The sequence below is a fragment of the Lepeophtheirus salmonis genome, chromosome 13, assembly GCF_016086655.4.
Source record: "Lepeophtheirus salmonis chromosome 13, UVic_Lsal_1.4, whole genome shotgun sequence".
Taxonomy (NCBI): domain Eukaryota; kingdom Metazoa; phylum Arthropoda; class Copepoda; order Siphonostomatoida; family Caligidae; genus Lepeophtheirus; species Lepeophtheirus salmonis.
Genome location: NC_052143.2, coordinates 9,797,921 through 9,812,704, shown reverse-complemented (window position 1 = coordinate 9,812,704; position 14,784 = coordinate 9,797,921). Strand labels below are relative to the sequence as shown.

The following is a 14,784-nucleotide window of genomic DNA, read 5'->3' as shown; positions in this document are numbered from 1 at the left end:
AATTTATTCGAACGAATGAAAAATGATTTACCAAGAACGAATAATTCAGTTGAGGTCTGGCATTATGCTTTTGCAAGTGAATCATCCTAAAAAAGAAAAACTGTTAAGGAAAATAATCCTTTAGGCAAGCTTCAACAGAAATGAATCTACGACAAATTCAAAATGAACAGGACTTGAACAGAAAATCCAAAAAGTATGAAAATGTTAATAAAAATTATTTAATGGTTTTAATCAATATTATAAATATGGATACTTTAGAATGAGTTGAATGAGTCAGAATTCATAATTTTTTCATTTCCTATTTTATATGTATAAGAAAATAATAGAATAAATACGAATATTTGATATTTATTAACGTTATAAATATTAATTTTCGTAAAATAAATTGGGGTGTTGAGAGGGGCCCCGAAAAGTAATTTAATTACCAGTTCCTCACTCTTAGTTTATTTACGAGTGGTGTGGTAAATATCTCGGGCAGGAAATGTCTGGAGTGAAATGTCGTAGAAACAGTTTTTCATATTTTGAAATGGAATATTTTCCAGGCGACATTTTGTCAGTCGACATTTTGACCTACTACTTTGAACTTTCTCTAGTTTCTAATTGAGTTTTATATGCTTGTCCCAGGAATTGAAATATGTAAAAACATTCTAGTCTGGAATTGGGTCTCTTTTTAATGTTCCAGGACGGATTATTATGACTCAGAAAATATGGGCTCGACTTTAGTTCTGTTATAAACACAAAAAAAAATATATATTTAGGAAAAAAGTTAATCAATCATTTCAGAGTAAACCACTTAACCCAATTTCTACTGTGATATACTTTTTGAACAACTTCTGGTACAATTCAAATGCCTAGGGCACTAAAAATGGGGTTATTTCTAAATTGTTACTTTCAAGTAAATTCCATTTATAAAGCTACAAATTTGTATAATCTTTAATGCACTTTAGCATTACTGAGCCGATCACGATACTTCACAAAAAGCCGATTGTTGTCAATTCCAATACATCAGTACACCACTAATTTATATGCATTTGGCTTATTTAATTATATGGATAGAGATAATTTAAAAAAATGGATTTTTGGGTATCTTAAATATACAAATACACAAATTTGACCACAAAGCCTATAATTGCTTCAAATATGTATATGAAATATTGGCCTGTATGGATATATTGGTTGAACATTATTTTTATGTTAAAGTATAATATAAATATTAAAACGGAGTCGTCATAAGAATAAAATGTATTTATGCGACATAGCTTTACTCAACGAGAAACAATAGTCAAGGTCATTAAGAAAATTTCTTGAGACCTAAACGATGCAGGGCTGATCCCTTCGTTGGAAATAACTCCCTCACACAATTAGATTTCTACAACATTCTTCCTATAAGTGTTCTTCTGAACCTTGATCTGTTAAACTGGAAAAAATTCTTACCTTTCGGTGAATATCAGAATACTATTAAATAGGATATCTACCTTTAAAGTTGAAAATAAAAAAAAATATTAATGTATGAATGGTCAAAAGTTATTTAACATATTTAAAGATGTTATAGATAGATAATGAAAAGATTAAATTTCAAGTTGACGTATTTTGCCCCTTTTTTTCAATTGTACACTTTGGGTAGGTCGATTAAATAATTTAAAATATCGTAATGGTTTAGTAGTTGCATTTACAATTTTATATGAAATTAACGGGTTTTTTCTTCTTCTACACTCAATAGCTTTTTGCAGAAATGAATTTTAGTCTTCATCATGGAGATACCTCAATTAGTTGGGGGCTCTCGTAACTTCTTGTAATTTTTTATTAAGTAAATCATATTTGGATAAAGAAGAATGCTTAAAAACTCAAGTCTTAACACAGTCGAAATCATAATATTATATATAATATTAAACATTCAAGGTTTGTATCAAATATAATAGATTCTGGTTTGTTCATATAAATTTTTTTGGAACTTTTGTAAGTGGTAATACTGAATGGTCAACATACTATAAATAAGTAATATTTTAAACATTTTGTTTACTAATGTAAAAGGTAAGAATGTAATCATACACTAATTATAACAGATTATTATTTTTCCATTGAAGCTGAAATTATTTATCATTAAGAATGACACTTATATCTGTGATTGAAATAAAATTCAAAGGTTTGTCTTAAATTCCTTAGAAAATTGTGTTATTTCTGAAAATTCAATTACGGTTAGAGAAAATAAATATTTATATAAAAGAAGTGTATGTATCTAAAAATTCTTAGACTTGATGAAACGCTACTTTATGATTATTGCGTCATGGAAAATTAGTCATTCCAATCATGCTATGTGGTTTTTATGCATGTAATACAAAATATTGTCAAACATCAGGCGGTCTAATAATGATTTTTCACTACACAACTAAAGTATTTGCTCTGTCGTAATTCAGTATAAAGCTTTCTCTCATTTTTTTTTGTATTATTCTTTAAATAAACAAACTAAACTGTTGTATATTTCACATCTCTGCTCAAAAATAACAATTAAATAGTTTTTGTCCATTCTTGTACTTATCGTCATTAATAGCCTTCTGAACGTTGATTTTAATTAAACAATTTAAACCCTTCCAAATAATAAAAGATTTACAGAAATCACTTCTTTTGAAGCTTCAACCCATTAAAATTGACAGTTTAATGGGGGCTTCCGGATTTAAGCACCTCCTTCTATTGAAATAATACTTTTTTAAATAAAAAAAATGATATTTAAGCCTCAAAATTAGTATATGTATTTTCTCACTATTACTTAACAATTAAGTATTAATATAAAAAAAGGTATGCCACTGAATTTTTTTTTCCAGAAGGTACTCTTTAATTGTTGTCCAAACAAGAAAAAAATTAAAAAACTTCCCTTATATAATAATGATTTTTTTTCAAATAAAAATTGCTTTACGAGTCTGAAAATTTGTACCAATATCCCCTTGTTATTCTGGAAACATGGCGTTACACTACATTCAAATTTCAAACGCGCCATATTTGAACATGTTTTTATGAATATAGCTACAAATACTGATATTGAAAGTACCTCCTATCCAATAAAAAAAATAAGGTATTATCATGAAACTCATTGAAAAAAGGAAAAAAATCAACTAATTCAAATATTCCCGGAGATATTGAATATTTAAACAGGTTTGAATAGGGATGTAGGAAAATGTACACTTCGGTCTAAATGGGTATGTCACAATCAAAACTTTAGAACTGTAAATAAACTGTTTATAAACAGATTGAACAGGGACGTCCACAGGAGTGAGTTGGAAATTAAGGAGTTTTTGATTTTTAGTAGAAAGTTAATATTTGATTTTAGAGCTTTTTCTTCAAACAATTTTTTTTTTTTTGTATATAATTTTTTTTTTGTTCTAGATAATTGAATATTTCAAATTTAATTTTTGAAATTCTTGTGAATAGCAGGTGATTTTTGAAAAATTTTGTGAACTGATGTAGATATTTTACATTTTTTCCGTAATATTATAATTTTTTGATGATTTTACTATCAAAATACTATAAATCTTTATGTTCTTCAAGTCAAATTTTAGGACTTAAAAGTCGGCCTTATTTTACTCAACCCCAATCTACTTCCAGTTCAAGCATTATACAATCATTGAAATTTATATTTTTACATCAACATAATATTATGTGAATGGTATTTTTTTATCTAAAAAAATAAATCATAGATTACGTAGTAGCATATTTATTTTTTTACAAATAGCAATATTAATAATTGACTCAGGAAAGGCCATTACAATAAAAGAAGCAAGGCTTTCACAAACAAATTGCACGACTATCAATATTTATTCTTATTTGTGGACTTTGATTCGAAAAATGAGAACATGTTTTTTATAAAGAGAAGTAACAAAAAAAGAAAGAACATTTTACAAAGTGGTCAAACCGATTTGCTTTATTTAGACATGTTTGAACTTATTCACATATGCTCATAATATCAAACATTTCACCAGATTTTAAAATATTGATAGCACATTTTTTTGAAAAAGAAAGACAAAATTATATTTAATACTTTAGAAATATTACATCAATTTCAAGAGACCACACTGTATATATATATAAAAAATAGAATAAAGAAATATATCATTAAATATAATATTTATGTTCAATATATATATATATATATATGGTATAAATGAAAGTCGATCACAAAAAGAGAAGGTACATTATACACTTGACATGTATGTACTAGAAACTAACAAATTTAATAATAAAAACAAATAATCAGTCCAAAGAATTGTTTTTTGGTATAGTACATGTACATATGTACTATCAAGCAAGAAAACAAAAAAATAAAGTTTGATAATCATCATGGAGAGTGGAAGTACGGTGATGTGTAAGGCTGTTTGCATCGAAGGGGTGGCAGTGAAGGCTACTTTTTGCTCAAGGATTTGTGTTGGAGGTAAGATAGTATTTTAAATTTTTTTATTATAATATATTAAGTGGAGATGAACGATTCCAAAAAAAAATAAATCCCACTACTGAATCTGATACGATTCTAGTAAAAAAATTCAAATGCCGATTTCGATGCAATTCTAGAAAAATTCCCAACGCTGATCCCAATTCCTTAATATTTTAAATAATACTTTTGCCATATTATATTTTTGGGGGAAGGGCTTGGTTTAAAATTTTTAGGAAAAACTTTTAAAAATTAAATTTCAAATATTAAAATAATGAAAAGAGATTTTAAATATGTAAAAAATAAAAAAATTCTGAAAAAAATTTCAAAAACCCAAGTTTATTTTCAAAAAATTCAAAAATTCACAGCTATTCACAAAATGTTGAATTTTTTGGATTGGAAAAAAATTTCAAAAAATTTTTTTTAAATTTCTGTCTATATTAAATTTTTTTTTTTTCAAAAAAAAAAGTAATAAAAGAAAAATTAAAAATTCAGATATTAAATTTTTTAAATTTCGAAATCATTATCATTAAGAAAAAAAACCCAAGAGTATTTTGTACTGCATCTCCTAAATAAATTCATAATTCATCATGTCATATTAGACCTATTCAAAAATATACTTTTTGGAATTTTGATTTGTTTCTGCATTTTTTCCCATTCTTTAATATGTGGGGGATCTAGAAAATCATTTTTTAAGGGATCTAAGTATGTCCTATACCCTGCCTTATCGGCCTTGAATTTTTCCAAAGTCCCTTTTTTTGAAGATTTTTTGTAGTTTTTGAACAAAAAGTATAGATAAAACAAACAAATTGAATGCCAAAAGGACATTATTCTAAAATATTATATTTGATTATCTAAGTATCAAAATTGTCCAGAAAAAGAAGGAAGGTAAAGAACAACATCTAGGTGGGCGGACCGGAGTACTAAAATTGTATACTCCTATCTGTCAATGTTATTTTCTCTTATATCTACCCATTCTTTAGGAAAAAGATAGTAATAATATGTTCGAAAGATTATACACTCACTTCAATTTCTTATTTAAGAATAATTTTTCTAATACCAATTCGGAAATCCGAATGATATACATTCTATATTATTTTATATATTGTCTTATTTTACTAAAAATGTGAAATTACGATAAGAAGTTATTAATTAACTTGTTTAGGAACTTGTTTGTTTTATTAATGAATTAAAATTAATGAAATTACTTGGCAAAAGTGATTTACACTGCGAATGGCTTAACCCCCAAAAAATATGAATTGTGAAATAATATGCAATACTGCTGATCACTTAGGACTGTCTGACAAAACAGTACCAGCCGTTGATTTTGCTACGTGCAAAATTCGGCAGGGCTGACTTATATATTTTCATTGTATCTACATCACACTCATCAAAACAGGATGATCTCAAGACATAAAATTATTAAACATACAGGCTATCATTCGTTGGAGATCCTCCTTCCTATGCTGAACTATACTGGGATAGCAAAATGTTGAGAGATTTTCATGGATCCAACCAGGATATCCTAAAAGAAACCTGTTGGGAATTCTAGTGATTTGCAGCTTAATAGTAGAATGCCAAGCCAATACGCTAATAGATCTATTAGAGACATAAAAATTCACGGAAAGGATTACTGCTCTGATTTTTGACACCACCTTCCGGAATAGTGAAATTCACAAGGTGCCGCTACGATTATATAAAATCAATCAGGCATCAAGTTATTTTATCTAGTTTGTAGGCGGCATTTATTGAAGGTAGTTGTAGGCTTACTTTGTGAAAAGTTGTTAGGGAAAGTTCAGTCCCTAGAAAATCCCTGGTTTAAACACCACAATGACAAATAGGGTAACTTGAATAAAAATGATACAAAGAGCCTCACTATTAAAAGATTAAGCCTGAAAGGAAAAGGGGAAAAATATTTAAAGAAGATGGATAAAATTTTGAAATCAGACAGATCTCCAAAAGCTGATTATCAAAAAATTGGATAACTCACTATAATTTCATTTCTCCTCTATGTACTCACTGAAAGAAACAAGGAACAATGCACGATGAATGGCCATAAATATCTACTCCTCAAGTGTTTTTATTCATTGAGTAAATGAAATATGATAAAGGTACAATGAAAAAGCTAGTTAGAATGAACAAATTCCTAGCTTTTTTTTTATACGCCAAAGTTGATGACTTTAGCATTTGCAGCAGATGCTACTGTTAATGACTTGAAATTTTCCCAGGCATGTTATTGTTCAGAAGAATTGACAATGATTTGGCAGAGGTCGTCATGAAGAAGCTTCATAACCACAGGTGATATTTGACGGAAGAGTTTGTTCCGTTCCTTCTATTCAGCAATGTTTTAAGATGATCATCAAAAGAGGATTATACACCTGAAATTATATTCGAGTAAAAACCCTAAAGGGCTTAGAAGAGGCAAACTCATATTTTAGATTATAACTGAAAAACTAAATTAGATACTCTAATCGCCGAGAACTAAATCTTTTTTAGCCATACTGAATATAGGGTCAGATTGGCTTAAAGAGCATGTAGCATCATGGCCAGGAAATGAAGACTACATGAAAGCAAAAAATTATATACATAATATTCGGGTTTGCAGAGAGAGGAATAAAAATGATGACTGATTATGCGAAAATAAGTACTAAAAATCCCAAGCAGCGAGAGTATCTCCTTCAAGCCATATAATATAATATATATATGTCTTAATAAATAAATAAATAATCACTTTTTTGTGATTTTTACGTTTATAGGTATTTGTGGAAGTCTAAGAAAATATATAAAATAATATAGAATGTATATCATTCGGATTTTCGATTTGGTATTAGAAAATTATTCTTAAATAAGAAATTGAGGTAAGTGAATAATCTTTTGAAAATATTAATATCTTTTTCTTAAAAAAATGGCTAGATATAAGAAAAATGCATTTTGAAAAACTTCCAGGGTGATGAAGCAGGGTATAAGACATACTAAGATCTCTAAAAAATGATTATCGAGCTTCTCACATCTTAAAGCATGGGAAATAATGCGGAAACATATTAAAATTTAAAATAGTATATGTTTGAATAGGACTAATGTCATATATACTTCCTTTATCATATTTTTTTGGGGAAAGGACTTAATTAGTTTCTGAGTTATTATCAGATTCTAGAATTAATACTCGAGGTTTCAAAGAATGTGTTGATGGGTTTTTATTATCTATTTAACTAATCCAACGATTAATAAGAAAAAGGGATGTTTTTTCGTTAAATAACATTTTATTAAGTGGTTTAAGAGGGATAACAATTTAATACAAAAAAAAAATCAAAACTTAATTAACAACATATTTTATTATTAAAAAAAAGTCTTAAAAATTTTGATTTACCGAAATAAATCCGGTTTCAATTACTTTATGCAATATTTTATAATTATTGCATTATACAAGATCTGATGACGTCAATTTTAGGTGTTTAGCTTCCCTATCCGTGGAGTTACTTGCGCTCAAAGAATTTTGTAAATTTCAAATAATGAAAATGAATTTTAAATATATTTGTTTTTGTATTTTTTAGATTAAAGCAATTAATTTATTGTAATAAATCGCACCAGTTAAACTCAGGAGCTAATTTGCAATTAGTTTAATTCTATAAAATATTTTGTCCATTAATGTTGGATTGGCTAAACACCATAGGGAAGTACTTGGGTTAGGATTTGAAGGGTTAAGTGTGTTGATTTAGTCGTTGTTGTTGGGGGCTAAGTACAAAGTTCCCAATGCAGGTAAGAAGGGGAGGGTTTAAAAAAATTTGTACTTTATAACGAAAAGGGATGATGGAACGACGTGGCTCTACGGACAAAGAGCTCTGGACAAATTATTATCTTAAACTCAAAAAAAAAAAAAAAAAAAAATTATATTCGATATTCAATTATAGTAGTACTTGACAAATTGATCACGAATTTGTGATTAGCTTTTTCGAATAAAATCTGGTTGTCCAAAAATTCCAATATGAATTTTTTGAATATTTCAACCCATTTTATAAGTTTGAGTTAAGAGAGGCGTCAGCAGTGCTTATTTTATTTATTCATTTTATAACTAAATGGAAGGGCTTTTTTTGATTTTTTTTAAATAAAAAAATACATAGTAAAAAATTCAAAAAATTAAATTTTAAATATTATGTTTCTAGTAAATAACAATAATTCAATATTTTTAGCACCTACAGCCCCTCCAAACCATCCCCTTTCGACACCTTTGTTTAATTTTTGAATATAAAAATATAAGATAATCCAAAAAAGAAAAGTAAACTTACCTTTTACAAAATTGTATTTTGATTTCAAATATTTTATATTCGATGGTTTATTCCTGAGAAAGTGTGGTTTAAATGTTGAGGAAGCACCATCTTAAAATACTGTGAAAAGCTAGTTTAATTAATTCAATCTTGGCCCACGCTCGCTCAAAGACAAATTCTGAGAAGTTCGTCCAAAAAGGCCGTTGTGCAAGAGAACATTGATGCCGTGCGTGAAGTGATAATGCAAGATCGTCATGTGACATACCGTGAAATAGAAACATCCTTGGGCATTTTTTCTACCAGCATACATTCGATATTGCATGTACAGCTGGCCGTAAAAAAGGTTTGTTCTCGTTGGATCCCACACAATTCGATATTCGCTCAAAAGAACACTCCTGTCGATTGGTGCAAAGAAATGTTGAAAAATATGCTCGTGGTGCTTCAAAAGATGTTTATAAGATCGTCTCAGGTGATGGATGAATCATGAATCTATGCGTGTGAGTCCGAAATAAAACAATAATCGATCGTGGGGGTCTTCAAAGACGAGCCAAATCCAACGAAAGTTGTTCGTGGAAGAAGCACTTTGAAGCAAATGGTCACTTACTTCTTCGGCAAAACTGGTCATGTGGGGACTGTTCCACTTGAGTATCGTAGGACAGTCAATTCTTAGTGTTACATCACAATTTGTTTGCGTGAAGTCTTCGGAGAAATTCGAAAAACGAACAAGAGAAGACGAACCATTGTTCACCATGACAATGTGAGCTTTCACACATCGACTCAAACCAGTGCCTTTTGACCGGCCAAAACGTCGAAATGATGGGTAATCCGGCGTACAGCCCTGACTGTTCAACCAATCACTTCTTTTTATCCGCCCACATCAAGAAAAAATGCGTGGTCAACGATTTTCATCGCCAGAAGATGCTGTTGAAGCGTTTAAAAACCATGTTTTGGAGGTGTCTCAATCCGAGTGGAAAAAGAGCTTTGACAATTGGTATGAGTGCATGCAAAAGTGTATAAATCATGCTGGAGAATACTTTGAAAAACAATCAAACCATTTTTTAAGATAAATATTCGCATTTCCATTATTAAGCCAGAAATATATATAGCAACCTACGTATTCAAACAGTCAGATATAACCGTGTAATCAATTAATTGTGGAGTTTTAAAGGACGATGATTAATCTATTAATACCTATATCCTTCCCAAAGATGAACTAGTGATATTTTTAGTAATTGCTATGATATATATCTCGCAGTAGTACTCGGGACCGGTTCTTTACTATAGGTGCTTGAAATATACGTATGAGATATGTATTAAGACACATCTTGCAAAAAATATTGATATTTTCATTATAGTGTAGTATAATACGAACGTCGAACATATTATACTTCAACTTGTTTATATAATTTATTCCGTTCGCGGAAAAATGCCCTTGAGAAAATGACCCATGGAAGATTGATCTGGAGAAAATTGACCGTAATTTATTCAAACTTCATAATGAATAAAACACATTATAAATTACTTTCAAATGTGAGTAATATTATTGCAATATAGGAGGAGTAGGGGGGGGGGTAAAATCTTAGGGCCTCTGAAAATATGGTTGAATACTCTCCATCCTCAGATTGGCTAGTGTTCCAGGGGTAGTGTGAGATTGTTAAAACCACCACAAATATATCCAAGGTACCCCTCTAACACCACAAACTAGTTCAAAGCCCTCGGGTTCGTTGGGTTCCCGGGAGTAGTGTGGGATAGTTAAAAAAACACCGCCAAAGCATCACATACAGCCAAGAAAGAAGGTTTCCTTAGATCCAGTGGTACCCCTAAGTACCCCGAGAAACCCAAGGGCTTCGAACTATTTTTTTGGTATAAGAGGGGTCTCTTTGATATATTGGAGGAATGGGTGGTAGATATTAGCAATTCCACACAACCCCAGTCCAATCCGAGGGCAGAGGGTATTCAACCATATTTTATGAGGCTCCAAACTATGTATCACTCCCCCATACTCTATATTGCAATAATATTATTCACACTTGAAGGTAATTTATAATGTTTTATTATTCATCATGAAGATCGAAATAAATACGGGCAATTTTCTCCGGAGGAATATTCCTATCTGGCAATTTTCCTCCATAGCAATTTTCTCCTGGACAATCTTCCACGAGCAATTTTCTCCAGAGCAGTTTTCCTAGTACCGTTTTTCCTTCACAGAAAATAAATAAAATCAAGTGATTATTGCGAAATTCATTAGGTTCAAGCTATTTTAAATAGCTTGAACCTTAGCATAGTTAAAAATAATATGGTATGCCAGTATAACATGATCATCTGGACAATTTGAAAAACTCTTGGGCGGCATGGCTGTCATGTCGTTTCATTTAATTAGCTGTGAGCTGATTTGATAATAAGGAAATAAATACAAACCCCACTCCGTATCTGACAATGATTAGGATTTTATTAGAATGGTAATGATTAGTAGGAAATACTCCAAATCCAACAAAAAGGCTTGCATCTATAAATCTGCATAGAAATCCAGTGTTAGTCTTCGTCTTTTACGCAATAGTGACTACTTAATACTTAAATACATATTATCTTTTCAAGAAAAATGATAACTGCATTCAAAAAATTTTAAAAAAACACTTATTTAGTTAGCAATTTCAAAAAGCCGGAGTGGTCCTACCATTATCCAGGGGCTTTCGCAGGGGGTGGGCTCGAGCGGGTGTAGCCCCACCCCCGATATCCAAAAAAAATTACTATGGATTTTTGAAAAAAATTTCTAAAAATGTAATTTTTTGTTATAAGATGTTGACTTTTGAAATTGTTTTCCAAAAAATTTAAACTTTGAATTTTTTTCCCAAAAAGTTTAATTTTTATCATTTTTTCAACAAATTTTAATTTTTTTTGTTTCGAAAAAATTCAAAAAACCAAGCCGCCCTTAAATATAATCCTGCAGACGCCCCTGTTATCATATTATTTTCATCTATAGTCAAAAGGATTAAGAATTAATGTTAAAAACATATTCATTAAATAAAATAAGTAGATTTTGAATAGGAAAACAAAACTAATATAAGTAAACAACGCTATTGTATTCCATTTGATATATTTCATCAAAGGAATTAATTCAAATACAGTCTTTCAAGGACAAAATTACTTAATTTTTTGGTTGTTGTTGAACTATTTTTTTATTAGAGTTGAACCGCACTTTCGGTGGTAATGAAAAGTTATACTATTTCAACCATAAATTTAGATTATGTTTTGGAATAGGAAACCATAAAAACCTTTCTACATTTTGTATCATTAAAGCCATTCAATTAAATATTTATATATGCACCTAAATAAAAGAAGTGATTAGAAAACTTTCACTCAATGTCGATTAAACGAATTGATAGACTCTTTTTTACCCGCGTGGCATAACGTTGAATAATGTGTGGGAGATGAGCAGCTTAACTCTCTTGACGTCTCTTGTCCAGCATGGACCATCCCTTATAACCAAGGTTGTGCTCTTATCGGTCCAGTAGTTCTAGCAGATCCAGTTCTTGAAACACTAGAACCCGAACCGATAAATTTTTAACCGCAATATATTCCTTATCGTTGTATATATATAAAAAAGATATTCTGTGTGTGTATATGTCCTTTATACGTTCCCACACCGTTGAACCTAGAAGGCTGAACTTTTGCATGGGTTTCTCTATTCAACTTGGACAGGCTAAGACGGGGGAGTCAATTTTTGAGGAGGTGGAGCTTATGCTATGCAGGTCAGGTACAGGTCATGGAGACTAGTTAGGGGTTTGAGTTATTTGTTATAAAGTGATTGGCGTTTGAAAAAAAAACTACACGAATTACTATGTTTTATAAATTAATTCAAAATTTATAAAGTTATGGGCTAAAAAAGAAATATGTGAAAATTACAATATTCTTTTTTTAAGATGCAAAAAAATTAACTTCAGATGAAATATTCGCCGACGTAAAATCTAAAAAATAGTATTTTCAATTTCCAGAACATTTTATTACATAATTTTTGCAATATTTGCAAAAATGAACCAGTTATCGAGTGTCATTTTTTCGACAATATTATTCTTCATGACATTTTTTTTTGCAATTACGAAATAAATATTGTTAGGTTTGTGTTTCTTGTACAATTCCAATAAAAATTTTTATCTATTTTTTTTGCGAAATTAGTGCAAAAAAGTTTTTTGCAATTTTCTTCACGAATTTTGACTTAGAAATTTTTAAAGTAAATAAAAAAGGGTTTCTTATGGATATGGAAAAGTGGTTTTATGCACCAGACGCTGTAAATAAAAGAGGGAAAGGTGGAGTAGATTATGAATCCTGGTCTTCTACAAAGCTCGTGGGGGCCCTATAATATGATAACTATAATATTTCTTAAGCCCGGGTTTCCCAAACATTATTATGCCAAAAATCCCTACACTTATACATTTTTACCTGAGACCCCTTTATACGAAACATGAGTACTATGTATTTGTAGACTAAAAGCAATCCTTGATTCTCCATCTTACTGCACCCCCCGGCCTCCCCTCACGGCCCCCAATTTGAAAACCATTGTCTTAAGGAACCTTAGTTTTTGGAGGCTTTGCTGGGACTTGGGGCAATAAACACTCTTTGTATAAGGTAGCTGCGGCCATGTTTGTATCTAATAACATTTCCTGGGCCCCAATTTTCGAGCAACGTCCCTTGTTTTAAGTTCATGTAACATAATTGACCCTGTATAAAAAAGAAATAAGACCGAAGACTGGAAGTGAGACTCATAAATCTGAACCAAGGCCGAAACCGTTGAAATGAAAGAACCGGTACCGATACTTGACTCACTGTACTTGACCCGGGCACAACCATGATTATAACTCTCAAACTAACCATATTCATCTTTCACAAACTCATTATTACTGAATACTTCGATGTTTAACAATTGAAACAACCTCAATTGTTCAGGTTGCAACTACAAAAAGTCGTTTCCATTTTATAAACATTTAGACAATGAAAATTATCTGGGTGGTGGTGTGCCTCCATTGAGAAGGATTCCATGATATAAATCATGGTGGACACGCGGCTTTAGATTCCGGGAGGAATAATCCCGTTCGTATGCTTCGCCTTGTAAAGCATTTCCCAGACCTTGAAAACAATGTTCTCCAGTTTAATACACTCATCATATGAGGGTAACGTGACGACAAGCCAATCTAGCTGAGTGAGTATCACTTCGAGGTGGTGCCGCATTATGTCCTCCACCACTTTCAATATAGGTAAAAATATGAAATGATCTCTCTGTCTTATTCTTACAGAATGAACACATTCTATCCTCCAGACGCACTCTCGAATTATTGGTTAAAAGGGATGATATTTCTTGTACCTAAGCCACTTCAACATTATTCAATATTATTTATTATATTTTATTTTAAACTTTTTATGCTAGGCCATTTTTAGGAGTGGGAAATAGCCCTAAAAAGGCCTCACTTTTTCAAATTTCTATAAAAGGGTATTGCTATGAATCAAGTATAACTTTTTTTTCTACCAAAAAAAGTTTATTTGAAAACAACAAAAAACTTTTATTTTCTAAAAAAAAAAGAAAATATTAAAAGAAAAAACATCACAATTTGTGAAAGAAAAAGCCCCACACATGAATTTCTGCCCCATGCCTTGCTCTCACTAAAAACGGCCTTGATCTTAAAATTAATGTATTTTGATAGATATCAGTTTAAAGTAATCAAATATATAATTCAATGTGTGCGTCTTTTATGGATGACAACACCGTTGGAACTAGGAGACTGAAACTTTACATGGGTTTCTCTTTTAAACCTGGTCAGGTTAAGACGAGGGTGCAAGTTTTCGGAGGGATTATATAAGGGGACTTATTCAATTCAATAACACAAACATTAATGTTTTAAGCTCAAGGACACTAGATAGGAGGTTGAGTTATAAATTGAAAAGTGACTAACGTCTTTAAAAGCAGTTAACGGAAAAAACTACGTTTTCTAAATTTATTTAAAATCAAAATGGTTATAGGCAAAATCAGATATCGGAGAAAATTAGTCTTTTTTTTATGTGCAAAAAAAAAATTTGAGACATGAATAGATGAGTTTCTCACACTAAATAATGAAT

General features: G+C 30.5%; 1 protein-coding gene across 1 annotated transcript in view; it reads left to right on the top strand.

Annotated features, from left to right (window-relative positions):
* The first annotated feature begins 4,272 nt into the window (after positions 1-4,272).
* The window catches only part of LOC121128485 (cytosolic carboxypeptidase 6-like), a 32,709-nt gene continuing 22,197 nt past the window's right edge, over positions 4,273-14,784 (top strand). Inside the window, 1 exon segment of the mRNA XM_040724071.2 lies at positions 4,273-4,420. Coding sequence (XP_040580005.1) covers positions 4,330-4,420 — 91 coding nt within the window. The 5' untranslated portion in view covers positions 4,273-4,329.